This window comes from Myotis davidii, unplaced genomic scaffold (genome assembly GCF_000327345.1).
Source record: "Myotis davidii unplaced genomic scaffold, ASM32734v1 scaffold190, whole genome shotgun sequence".
Lineage (NCBI taxonomy): Eukaryota > Metazoa > Chordata > Mammalia > Chiroptera > Vespertilionidae > Myotis > Myotis davidii.
Window position 1 is genome coordinate 1,109,126 of NW_006283440.1, and position 13,847 is coordinate 1,122,972.

Sequence of the window (13,847 nt, forward strand, 5' to 3'; positions counted from 1 at the left end):
GAGGCCAAAAGGAAAAACATGCACATGCAGTAAGGATTAAAGTAAAAGTCTTAGGAGTTGACAACATTTAATAAATAATAAGTCTTTCTTCAGTTTCTCTGCCTGTAATGTCCCTACTTATTCTTTGATACTAAACTTAAATGCCACTTCCCTTCAACACAGCTTCCTCCCATCATACCCTAGTAGAACTGCCTCTGCCTCCTCTTCCTCTATCAAATTATAATTATTTATATGTTAGTGGTAATGAGAACCTAAACTTCTATAGTAAGAAATGAAACAGAAAAGAGCAGATGAAACATTTAGTAACAGAATTCACAGTTTGACAATTGAATGGATCTAATGAGGACTTCAAAGGTGACTCATAAATCAAGCTTGGGAAATGGGAAGGATAAGCCAATAATAGAGAAAGGAAAGTTAGAAAGAATACATTTTAAGAGAAAGACAATTCATATGTCAGCATATTGAGGTTGACGGCATGATAAACAGATGGAGCTCTCCAGCTAGAAACTGAACTTCAGACACTTACAGTTTAAGAGTCAGGTAACATTACAAAAAAAAAGAATCTAAATTAAGAAAAATGTGCAAGGCAAATACTTAAGAAACAAGTTAACCTTGTACATGAAAAGAATAGCCAGAATATATAGAAGGTCAAGGAGAACTACAAAGTTATAAGGAGAAGGGAGGAGGAAAAGGGGTTCACAATTCAAATCTGAGATGAGGACACATTTGTAATACCTTAACCAATAAATAAATTAAAGATTAAAAAAAAAGAAAGAAATGTTGGGGATAGGCACCATTCTCTCCTCGGCGTGATCAGAAAGCTTGAGGGACGAAGCACACCCTTTCTTCTTTTTCTCTTGGGCAGGTGGGGTATGAGAAAGATATTTCCCAAAATCTAGTCATATCACGCACACTGTGACCCCAGGAAGTTCCCTGCAGAGCCTAACCCACTAACACTGGGCGCTACTACAAATATCTGATTAGAACACAAGTGACATTCCATCTGGCCTAATCTCATGCTCTGATGTCTGCCCAGGAAGATACAGAATCTGGGTCAGGCCTGCTAATGCCTCACCTAGGCCACGCTTAAACCATCAAAACCTGTCACAAAAATATTTCGGGAATAAATTAGATCACTTCAGTCATTTGAGATGATGGTATATTAAATTTTGTATTAACCCTCTTTTCATCCTAAATAATTTAAACTGCTGCATTCATGGTGCACTGAGCTGTGACATTACTTAGTCCATCATGGCTTTCCTCAGTATGAAACCATGGTGACCTCAGCACCTAATAGGCGGGAACGGGAAGAGCCCGCCCAGGTCTGACCTGGAGGTCCTTCTAGGCCAGTGATGGCGAACCTATGACACACGTGTCAGAGGTGACACGCAAACTCATTTTTTTGGTTGATTTTTCTTTGTTAAATGGCACTTAAATATATAAAATAAATATCAAAAATATAAGTCTTCACCCTGACTGGTTTGGCTCAGTGGATAGAGCATTGGCCTGCGGACTGAAGGGTCCGGGGTTCGATTCCAGTCAAGGGTATGTGCCTTGGTTGTGGGCACATCCCCAGTGGGGGGTGTGCAGGAGGCAGCTGATCAATGTTTCTCTCTCATCGATGTTTCTAACTTTCTATCCTTCTCCCTTCTTCTCTGTAAAAAATCAATAAAATATATTTAAAAAAAATATATGTCTTCATTTTACTATGGTTGCAAATATCAAAAAATTTCTATATGTGACACGGCACCAGAGTTAAGTTAGGGTTTTCAAAATGCTGACACGCTGAGCTCAAAAGGTTCGCCATCACTGCCCTAGGTCCTGTGAGGTCAGACTCGTTACCAACACTGGCTGCACAGGCAGCGCCGTGTCCTCACTGCCGCATGCTGGTAGGAAGTGTTTTATGTCTGTCCATGATACTGGCTCCTTTCTCCTGGATCCTAGGGGCTTATTGCAGAAAATGTGGGACATGCCTGAACCTGAAGAGAAAGTAAAGCAGGCCGTAACCCCTTGCCCAAGGATAACCACTGTTTGCATTTGTGTGCAGGGTTTTGTCCATCTCTTCTAACCCAAAGGACTGGGCCCATTTTCTAGGCACCAGCAGTTCTAACAACGCCTTTGCCTGATAATAGCCAGATGTTACTGATGAAATGCTTCTGATGTTTTACTGTCTCCTGGTCTTTCCTGCAGCCTCAAGCAGCCTGCCACCCTGCCATCTTCAGAATTGTTGATGAAATGTTCAGGTAAATGTTGTGCTATTTCTGCTAATAATTGGTTTAAAAACGCTTAATTTCCAAATATAAATAAAAACATTCTGGGGTGATCTCTGGGTGTGTCGTGGGGTAATTAGTTTCTGATCCCATCTTACCCTCTGAGCTTTTTGGTAAAACCCAAATGTCAGTGTAAATTTAAAAGACAATGCTTAAGAATTAAGATAATTTTCTTTATTTACCCTTTAAAAATTCTAATAATAATGGTAGAAAAGAGTTGAACTAGATTTTAAATACTCGTAGCACTTTTCTCAGCTCAAAACAAAGTGTAGCAGTGTGCTACCTTCACCACACGAGGGCTGACCAATCTTTTTAAGGGATTTTTTAAATTAAGGAAAAACAAGAAGAATAAGTAATAAATGCTTTCTTAACAGAGCTCTTCTGAAAGTTAAAATCAGCTATGTGAGTTATCTTATAACATGTTGATTTTTATTGGGCAAACCAGAGTACTTCCTGGAAGTGCAGTGATTCACAGGTGCTGAGAGAGGATGCACTACCAGTGATGGCGAACCTATGACACGCGTGTCAGAGGTGACACGCAAACTCATTTTTTTGGTTGATTGTTGTTAAATGGCATTTAAATATATTTTTAAAAAATCAAAAATATAAGTCTTTGTTTTACTATGGTTGCAAATATCAAAAAATTTCTATATGTGACACGGCACCAGAGTTAAGTTAGGGTTTTTCAAAATGCTGACACGCCGAGCTCAAAAGGTTCGCCATCACTGCACTAGACACAGGTTAGGGGATGCTGCAGCTGTGGGGGACGGCCTCTCTGGGAGCTGGTCTCAGGAAGGGTCTCCAGCTTCTGCAGGGCAGCTGGCCCAGGTGCCTGCCCTCCTCCCCACCCGCACGCTCAGCCGCAGAGCAGCAGACCTGGGAAGGGAATGTTCACACAGCAAATAATGGGTTGGTCTCGAGACATACTAGCTTTAAGCTAAATAAGCATAGAAATAAGTCAGGATGCTGTTTTTATTTTTATTTTCTTTTAGTCTTTATTGTTGAAACTATTACATAGGTTCTCCATTTCCCCCATTAACCTCTTCCAGCCTGCTCTGTCCTCCCTCCGCCCGGGATGCTGTTCTTAGTTTAAAGCTAGCAGAGTTTGAGCTGCTTTTCCGTTTACACATAAGAAAAGTTGGTTGTGTGGAAAGAAACCAGCTCCGCGCAGTCTTCCGCCACTTGGGCGGATGGATTTGTTGGAGCCATTTCCCCCTTGGGCAGCTCTTTCTCCCCTTGAAAAAGCAAAAGGCCAGTTGCTGCTGCGTGTCTGGGCACACAGTGTGCACATGCTTGCAAAGCGCACCCAGGCCCGTGTGGGAAGGATGTGCAGGCTTCATGATTTAACAACGCAGGAGGCGAGTGCGGCACGTTCCCGTCTTTAGAAGAGGGGGAGGTTCTCCTGCTTCCACACAGGGCTCAGAGGATGTGGCTCATCACCAGAGAGGAGCATTTTATTTTCAGTGACTTTGATAGGACTGTTTGCTCACAAAGAAAGCTTCCAAATGTATGCCCAGCAACGGTAATAAAAGTGTAATATGCAAATTGACCAAACTGCCAAACAACTGGTCGCTATGATGCACTAAGACGCTTGATGCAGGAGCTCCCCCCAGGTGGTCAATGCGCTCCCACAAGGGGAGCACCATTCACTCATGGGGAGCAGGCTTAAGCCAGGGCAGCACCATTCACTCATGGGGAGCAGGCTTAAGCCATTAGTTGGACATCCCCTGAGGGCTCCCAGACTGTGAAAAGGCGCAGGCACGGCTGAGGGACCCCCCCCTCCCTCCCAAGTGCATGAATGTCATGTACCGGGCCTCTGGTTTTAATTGAAAGTAACAAGGTAGTTCCTCTCAGCCCTGCGCCCAGAAGCATTTACTCTCTGTGTGTCAGAGCCCTGCCACGCCACCCTGCGCGAGCTGTCTGCCCAGCGGACTCCACCCCTCCCAGGCCAGCAAGAGGCATTCTGGGGTCTGTATGCCATGTGCTAAGAAGGAATGCCACTTATTACAAAGCAATTCTGGACATTCTTAATTATTAGAGTTTCCATCCCATTGAGACCCAAATGTGAATTGGATTCCAAGAGAGAAAGGAAGTAGTGAGGGTGATAAGGGAAGACTTGAATAATTGTAGGGGAGGAGCTAGAAATGGCCGTGACGAAGGGGTGGGAGTTGGACACCATCAGCAAGCAAGGAGCCAGGCCCAGGGCCTGCAGGAAGACCTGCTCTGCAGGGCTCCATCCACAGAGACCAGGCGGCGCTGGCCAGGACCGCTGACCAGTGAGTGACCCTGGAAACAGGCCCTCTCCGCCCGAGGGCTCTCGCCTTAGGGCATTTTACCAGCTGTGCGTCTGTGTGGCGCTCCGCCTGTTCAAGGACCGGGGCCTGCTTCCCGGAGGGAGGCCGTCCGGTCCCTGATGCTTCCAGCACTTGGACCTGGCGCTCAGGTTTATCATTGTTGTTTAAGGCAATGACAAGTATTTCTGATGTATCTTTTCCCATCATCTCTTTCCCTATCTGTTCTCCTCCCTGGTTCATTCTGTCACTTCCCAGTTAGGGACCAGCCACTAGAAAACCTCCCCCTCGCCTGGTGGAGCACCTCGGTGGGGCGAGACGGAGAGACGCGTTGCTCTGTCGTGTTAGCGCGAGTCGGGTTTTCTTTATCTGCTTTGCTCCTCCTGAGTGCTGGCCTTGGGCACTGTGGATTTGGACTTGATTTGCAGTTTATTTTAATTAATTAATTTATTTATTTTTCTTTATTTTTTTATTGAGGTTTAATTGACATATTCTACTAGTCGCAGGTGTAAAACATAATGATGAAATATTTATATATACTGTGAGATGATCTCCACAATAAGTCTAGGTAACATGTCACCAAATATACTTACAAATTTTCTTTTCTTGTGAGGAGAACTTTTAAGATCTACAGTCTTAGCAATTTTCAAACATGCAATATAGTCTTGTAAACTGTGTACGACATCTGCACATTACATCCCCGTGACTTCCTTATTTTGTAGCTGGAAATTTGTACCTTTTGACTTCCTTTACTGATTTCCCCCACCCCCTATCCCCACTCTATCAACCACCAGTCTGTTCTCTTTATCTGTGAGCTTGGTCAGTCCTTTCCCCTTCCCTTTCCCCTTTCCTTCCCCTTCCTTTCCTAATTGCACATATGGCATCTGTCTTTCTCCATCTGACTCATTTCACTGAGCGTAATACCCTCAAGGCTCACCCATGTTGTCACAAATGGCAGAATTTCATTCTTAATGGCTGATTAATACTCCATTCTGTACATACACACGCACACACACCACATTTTCTTTATCCATTCATCCACTGATGGACACTTAGGTTGTTTCCCTATCTTAGATATTGCAAATAATGCGGCTGTGAACATGGGAGGGGGGGATGCTTATGTCTTTTTTAATTAGTGTTTTCATTTTTGTCAGATAAATACCCAGGAGTGGGATTGCTGGATCATATGGTAATTGTATTTTTAACTCTCTGAGGAACCTCCATACTGTTTCCCATAGAGGCTGCACCAATTTACATTCCCACTAACAGTGTGTAAGGATTCCCTTTTCTCCACATCCTTGCCAGTATTTGTTATTTCTTGTCTTCTTTATGATAGAAATTCTAACAGGTATGAGGGGATAGCTCATTGTGGTTTGATTTGCATTTTCCTAATGACTAATGATGCTGAACTTCTTTTCATGTGCCTGTTGGCATCAGCATGTTTTCTTTGGAAAAATGTCTATTCAGTTACTCTGCCCATTTTTTAAAAAATATATTTTATTAATTTTTTACAGAGAGGAGGGGAGAGGGAGGGACAGAGAGTTAGAAACATCGATGAGAGAGAAACATCGATCAGCTGCCTCCTGCACACCCCCTACTGGGGATGTGCCCACAACCCAGGTACATGCCCTTGACCGGAATCGAATCTGGGACCTTTCAGTCCGCAGGCCGACGCTCTCTCCACTGAGCCAAACTGGTTAGGGCTACTCTGCCCATTTTTAATCAGATTGTTTGAGGGTTTTTTCTGTTGAGTTATATCAGTTCTTCATATATTTTGGATGTTAATCCCTTATCAGATATATGTTTTTCAGATATTTTCTCCCATTTCAGTAGGCTGCCTTTTCATTTTGTTGATGGTGTAGAAGCATTTTGCTATGTAGAAGTGTTGTAGTATGATGTAGTCCCACTTGTTTATTTTTGCTTTTTTTTCCCTGCGCTTATGGACCAGATCTGTTTTGAGTTAATATTTGCATATAGTGAGGGACAAGTGGCGTTCAGCCACCCGAGATTGAGCAATCACAGGTCTGTGATGCCCTTAGATGTCCGGGGCTGCACGCGCGCTACACTGACTGGCTCAGTGTGTGCCTACCCTACGCCGGCAGGCGCGGGTAACCCGTTGAACCCCATTCGTGATGGGGATCGGGGATTGCAATTATTCCCCATGAACGAGGAATTCCCAGTAAGTGCTGGTCATAAGCTTGCGTTGATTAAGTCCCTGCCCTTTGTATACACCGTCCGTCGCTACTACCGATTGGATGGTTTAGTGAGGCCCTCGGATCGGCCCCGCCGGGGTCGGCCACGGCCCTGGCGGAGCGCTGAGAAGACGGTCGAACTTGACTATCTAGAGGAAGTAAAAGTCGTAACAAGGTTTCCGTCGCTACTACCGATTGGATGGTTTAGGGCCACGGCCCTGGTGGAGCGCTGAGAAGACGGTCGAACTTGACTATCTAGAGGAAGTAAAAGTCGTAACAAGGTTTCCGTAGGTGAACCTGCGGAAGGATAAAAAAAAAAATATTTGCATATAGTGTAGAATAGTGGTCCAGCTTCATTCTTTTGCATATGGCTGCTTAGTTTTCCACCACCATTTATTGAAGAGACTGTCCTTTTCACATTTTATATTTGTGGCTCTTTTGTTGTCAATTAATTGACCATATATGCGTGTGTTTACGGTATTTCTGGGATCTTAATTCTGTTACATTGAGCTGTGTGTCTGTTTTTATGCCAGTTTCATACTGTTGAGATCACTATAGCTTTATAATCAAGTTTGAAGTCAGGGAGCATGATAACTCTTGCTTTGTTGTTTTTTCTCAAGATTGCTTTGGCTGTTTAGGGTCCTGTGAGGTTCCATACCAATTTTAAGATTGTTTGTTTTATTTCTGTCACTTTTAATTTAGAACAGTACCCTGACCAGGTTACATGTATCTGGTGGTGCGGGGCACACTGAGTCCTAGTGCAGGACAAGGCAGGGATCTAAAAAGACAGCAATTCATCACCCTCACCTTTGACTCAGAATCAAAGGACAGTGACCTCTTACCTTTGCAAATGGCTACATATGCGTGTGTTATATCATTTCTCTTCCCAGGGCTATTCCTGAGTGCCTGCCTTTCTGATTGATAGCCTTTATCATCATGGATGCCCTGCTTCTTGTGTGTCCATTTTTAGATTAACCATGATCCTTGATGCATAGTATCTTTTGTCCTGGGTGTTCCATGCATCACCCTCTAATTTCTGTGTTCCTTTGTTCACTCACGTATTCATTCTTAATAAAATGAGTATCTATGAACCTGACCCCCAAACAAGACCTGGATTAATCGGAATCAGCCGTGTCCGTGTGCTCCTCTAGCCCAGCGTCACCAACCTTTCGGACCTCACGGACCACCAGTGGCCCAGGACTGGCTCTAGCCAGCTGCCCTGCCTGTCTCCCCCCAGGGAACACTATCTTGAATTTATTTTTACCATCCTTTGCTTTTTCCAAAAATAGTCTGGTCACATAGATATGATTCCCTAAACCATGTTTTCTTTACTCGTGCTTGTTGTTGAACTTTATAAAACAACCAGCAAACAAGAGTAGCTACTGTATGCGTCTTCGGAGCTTTGCATTTTTCACTCAGCTGTTACCAAGGTGGCTTTCTGAAGGATGCGCCAGCAGGTGCTGCTGTGTGCTCACGGGGGTGCCCAGTGCAGCCATTTCCTGGGCGTGGGCTTGCGGGTGGTTTCCAGATCTCGTTTTCTCTTACCAACAGTGTTGCTCTGAACATTCTCGGGGATATGCATAGAAGCGGAAGTGCTGGTAGGAATACAAAGGCCTGCTTCTGTAGATACTCCGGATCACTTCCACTCCTCTCCCCCAGCAGTTTATAAGACTCATAACCCCATTCTTCCCGTTGTCGGGCATGTTTATTTCACTGCTTCTCCTCCCTGCGCTTGAATAGAGCTCGGTGCACACGGCAAATCAGTTCAGGTTCTGGATCTAGTGGTGGCAGGATCTAATGATGTACTGGGCTATCTCCCACACGTGAAAGCATAAACTCCGGGGGAAATATTTGGTTTTTTGTTGTTGTTACTCCTCACCTGAGCAGATTTTTCATTGATTTTTAGAGAGAGTGGAAGGGAGGGGGAGAGAGAGAAACATTGATGTGAGAGAGACTCATCAGTTGGTTGCCTCCTGCCCGACTCAGTGGCCAATGCCAAGTATCCGGAGGGAGTGGGCAGCAGAGTTCACATAGACTACTGGGAGGGGGGGCGGGGGGCATGGTGCAGCCATGGGGAAAACTGTATGGCAGTTTCTTATAAACTTAAAAAGCATCCTTAACTAATAAAGAATTTAAAGATTAAAAAAAAAAAAGCATCTACTCTGTGACCCAGCAACTCCACTCCTGTAGTATTTACCCAACAAAAATGAAAGCCCTTGTCCACAGAAAGACATAAATATGAGTGTAAATCACAACTTTATTCATAATAGTTCCAAACTGGAAACAACCCACATGCCCAGCAATAGGAGAATGAATAAACAGATTATGGCATATTCATACAATGACTGCTTCTAAGCAATAAAAAACATAATGAACTACTTACCCACAATAATATGGATGAACCTCAAAAAGACATGTTGAGCCAAAGAAGCCAGACACAAAAGAATATGTATTCTTATGATTCTGTTTATATGAAATTCAAGAATAAGAAAAACTAATCTCTCATTGAAGTCAGTGCTGGTTGCGAGGGCAGGTGGAAGGCTGCCTGTCACAGCCACAGGACACCTTTGGGGGACAGGAAGGTCGGGTCCCACTGGGAGTGGTGGTCACGGGTCCACACATCTACCACAGCCTGCCACTTCGTACCCTTAACGCCCGTGCACTTCACTGTCTAGATTTTACCTCCACTTTTTACAAAAGTCTCGTGGAGCTTCTGTGCCTCCATGGCGATGGCGGTGAAACACCGTCTCGACTGCCTTGGAGACTCACTTACATAGAAGAGTCCTGTGTATAATCAGGCCCATGTGAGGTAAAGAACCTACATAAACACATCAGGAGCAGAACTTTATTTTCCTTAAGCCCCAGGTGGCTTCTTTAAAAGGTTTATTTTTCTAGAATGTATTTACAAGATTCCTGGGGGCATCTTTTTTTAAAATAAAAGAAAAACATTTGACCACGTTAGTACTAGTGGGTCCTTTTGGGCAGGGGTGCGAGCCTTTGTATTTTCTTTACACTCCTTCCGGTCCTGATGTTCATGCGGTTTTGAATTTTTTATTCTATTGCAGCTGAAGTTTGCACTCAAGACCTACTTTCCTTACGCTCCTCCGTCTCTGGTCATGTCGCTACTCCAGCACCCGAAAGGTATGATGTGGCTTCCGGAGCACCCCCCCACTTCCTCCCTAGGAAACAGGGAGAGGGACCCTCATCTCAGCGCCCAGTCCGCTCTCAGGGTCTCTCAGTCTGTGGATTTTGTCATGACAAGTTGCTTGACTTCCCTGTTAGGATCATTTACCAAAAGAAAGAAAACAGCATGAGAAAAAAGGCCTCTTGTTAAGTTTTGATAGTCTGCCCCGGATACCACAGTCCTCTGGTGCCAGCCAGGCCCACCTAGATGCCAGGAACAAGCTAAGACTTGGCTGAGTTAGAATACAACAGTGCATTTATTTGTATTTCATTCGTTCTACTCTATCCCCCTTGTTGGAAAAGGAAAGATAAAAGGATGAATGAAGCCAAGGAAATTTTGGGGAAATTTCTCCTAACCAAGCCAGGGAGGCCAGGGAGGAATTCGGGGAGCATCAGACCACAGCCTTCTCTCACTCTCCCTCCCAGAGGCCTCACCAGCTGGGGAAGTGACAGTTCCATCCTTAAGTCAACTGGTGTTGGTCCTTAAGGCGCCTGTGAGCTCATGTTTAGCAAACATTTCAGTGGAGTAAAGCCTGAAATCTGAGGGAGAGGCAGCACGGGCGCAGCGTGCTGGAGAAGGCATCTTACCTGCCTGTGGGAGGGAGAGGCAGGGAAGAAGAAAGGAATCCATAACACTTCCTTTCCCGCCATTTTGGCCTCCCTTTTCCCTGAGACTTGGGTAAGTAGATTCATTTAAGGACAGTAGATGTTTCAGAGTTTCACAGCATTTTATAAAGTCGGGCTTCCTCTTCCTTTTTTCTAAAAGAGGTAGATTCTCATCCAAGGTGACCCACCCGACACTGTCTCCTCAGAGGCTGGAGCTGGAGGTGGGATGGGCCTGCCGGGTCTCTGGGAACAGTTTAGTGAAATGTAACCTGTGGAAACACGATGGGAAGACTAATAACAAGACAGAAAAGTCAGTCACTCACCTTCCAGGGCTACACCGCACAGCCATAGTCAGATACCACAGCCTAAGGCCGCCTGCGTGAGAAGCCATGAGCTCCAGGAACAGTACTGGAGTTGTTCATTTCACGTAGGGAATCTGTAAGCAGAAGATCCTGGTGGCACACGGGCCTGGACCCAGCCTACTCCCTTCTCCTTGGTGTGACTGTCCTGGGTTTATGTCCAAAATAAGTAAATTCAGGCAGAAGTACAAGGGCCTCCTATGCTAGTTTCTAGAACAGTTTTCTGCATATTTTAGGGGGGAAAAAACCCAACAGCGCTATGTTCACAGATTGAAGTGTTTTTAGTAGTAGAACCTTCTGTTTGTCAGAAATTGATTTTATGCCCACCGTAAAGTGCTGTGGAGCATAAAAGGTGGATCACTGATGAGCCCTGGCGCTCCAGGAGCTGTAAGTTGAGTGGACATAAAGTACCTACCTAAACAGCTGACGCAGGGAGACAATGAAAACGCCGTCAGAGGCTGCACATCCCGAGTAGGGAGCTCAGAGGAGGAAGCGAGAGAATACATGAGCCTTTAATCCGAAACATTTGTGGAGCAGCAGTGGTGACTGTTACTTACGTTATCTTCCTCATGTATTTACTTATAGCATCTTTCACTACATGCAAATATGGTAACCTTTTTCAGATGTTGTTTCAAACTGCAGATACATACCGCCTCAGATGTGTTTAAAATCACAGGATAATTGTGAAACCAGAAAAACTAACTCAAGAAAAGACATTTGTTTGTATATATTTTCCTGGCCTTTTCTTTACTATACCCTGTAATCATATTCGGAATTCATCCCAATCATAGCAAGAGTTGGGCAGCCCCAGGCCCAATTCCTTTTCAGCGGTGTTTCAGTCTCCACATATTTTGAAATCACACATTGTTAGCGATCGAGGAGGGGACAGGTCGGCAGAAAAGAGAAAGCCTGGACCCCGCAGCAGGGCTTGCCGGGCCTTGGGGGGGCTTTGCAGACTCCACGGCGGGGTTCAGCCCCTGCGGTGCAGGGATCTTTCTCCCCTGGGAGCAGCAGAGCCATGGGGTGGGATCCACGGGCCAGGAGAAAAGATGGCCGTCCCCGAACTCTTCCCGCCTAGCTGCAGAGACTCCGTCCGGGAGGCTGGACTTGTCTTCCGTTGCCCTCTGTTCTCCTTCCGCCCACAGACATCCCACAGGGACTGCAGCACCAGCCACTGAGGCGTATTTCTGAAATGCTCAGAGAATCGGTGGAAGACCAGACTCACGGGTAAGCACACACTGATGATCCCAGGTCGGCCTCACCTGTGGTCCCCCCGGGTCCTTCCCTTTCCTTCACAGGGCCAATGGAACGGTGTTGTCGGTCTGTGACCATCCAAACGTAAGCACACGCATGCATGTGTAAATCCTCATACAGCGTAAGGTTTCTACACGCATGAGAAGAAAGAATAGATCCTAGAGGAAAAGCATTGCCCACGGCTGCGGGCTCCTGGCCGTGCAGAGGGGCCTCTCTGGTCCTCTGCTCTTCTTCTCCCCAAGGAAGGAGTTCTAAACTGCTCCTGCACGCGGGGCAGTGTTTCCTTTTCCTCCTCTGTAGTATCTCATCTAAAATGCGAACATCCGCCCTAGCGTTATGATATTAAGTACCTTCTTGTATGTGTTACTGTCCTAGAAGCATTCGCTTTAGGCTCTAAGTTCTTTGTAACATAACACCCTTCAGCTTCCTCTTAAATTCCTGGCTTTTAGAGTGTATTTTATTCATTGTCTCCACTAGCCTTCAAGGCTGCCTTTATTTGCACCGTTTGCCAGTTTTCCCTCTCGGGATTCCCTGACTGAGCATCACAGGTGACCCACAGTGCTCCTGCCCTGCTCCTGTCCTCCCGAGGCTAGCACTCCCTCCTGCCCCCCACCCAGACTCCCCGACAGAAGAGACAAGGACTGGTGGCCAAGCAGGGATTCCAGTGTGGCCACAGCAATGCCCTCCACACCTGGCGGCCCTCCCCGCACCCGTTCTGGTCGCCTCTGCTGAAGAGCAGAGCTCAGGTCCCACACACCCCCAGACGCCTGCCTGACCTGGATCTGCCTTAGCTAGACTTCGGGGTCCACCTGCAGGGAGGGTCCTTCTCAGGCTGGCACTTTCTCAGCCCACATGGACTACCTTGCATAGGTGCTGGTGGGAGACAGGGAGAATGGCCCGGCCCATCTCAGTGCAGACCTGCCTGATCCGAGTGTGCAGCCCACCTGGGAGCAGGGAGCATGAGAGCCCCCTGCTCAGCTCACTGCCCGGGAGGTCTGCTGGGAGGGACCCTGGGCATCTTCCTTGCTCTGGGTGCATACTGCAGCCACCACTAGCAGGACCAGGGAGCACCAGCCCACATACTGCAGCCACCACTAGCAGGACCAGGGAGCACCAGCCCACATACTGCAGCCACCACTAGCAGGACCAGGGAGCCAGCCCACATACTGCAGCCACCACTAGCAGGACCAGGGAGCAGCTGCTCTCCCCGTGGGAAGGAGTGAGACAGTGCTGCCTTCCTCTCACTCCATTGTCCTGGGAGCTGCCTTCAGAGCATTTCCTCAGCAGCGGCCAGGAGAGCTCTCACTGCACTGCCCCGCCTGCCCCGCTCCGATTCCAGGGGCGCTGTTAACCCGCTGACGCTGCCCCTGTGAACTGTGGGTCCTCACCTTGAGCTGACTTTAACAGCTGTCACAGCGCCCAGTTCCCAGTCAGCCCAAGGATGGCCTCACACTCACAGAGGCTGGAACCTCTCAGCTCTGAGACCTGTGCTGACAGAAAAGGAGGCCATATACAGCTCATTAAAAATTCATAATTGCCAGGATATCGTCCAGAGCCCCGTGTTTTGTCAGAAAAGCAGCAGCACGTGTTTCTGCCTGTGCCCCTTCGGTCTGCTTCTTGCCTGGGGGCACCCGGGGAGTTTGTGGCCGGGAGCCCGCTCTGTAGGCGGAAGGTTCTCATCTTGCATCATTC

The 13,847-nt window shown here is 46.7% G+C and overlaps 1 protein-coding gene across 1 annotated transcript in view; it reads left to right on the forward strand.

Annotated features, from left to right (window-relative positions):
* Positions 1-13,847, forward strand: part of FANCC (Fanconi anemia complementation group C) — a 226,354-nt gene that overhangs the window by 201,999 nt on the left and 10,508 nt on the right. The window contains exons 10-12 of the mRNA XM_006753678.2: positions 2,191-2,244; positions 9,792-9,894; positions 12,047-12,128. Coding sequence (XP_006753741.2) covers positions 2,191-2,244; positions 9,792-9,894; positions 12,047-12,128 — 239 coding nt within the window. The remainder of the gene's footprint in view (positions 1-2,190; positions 2,245-9,791; positions 9,895-12,046; positions 12,129-13,847) is intronic.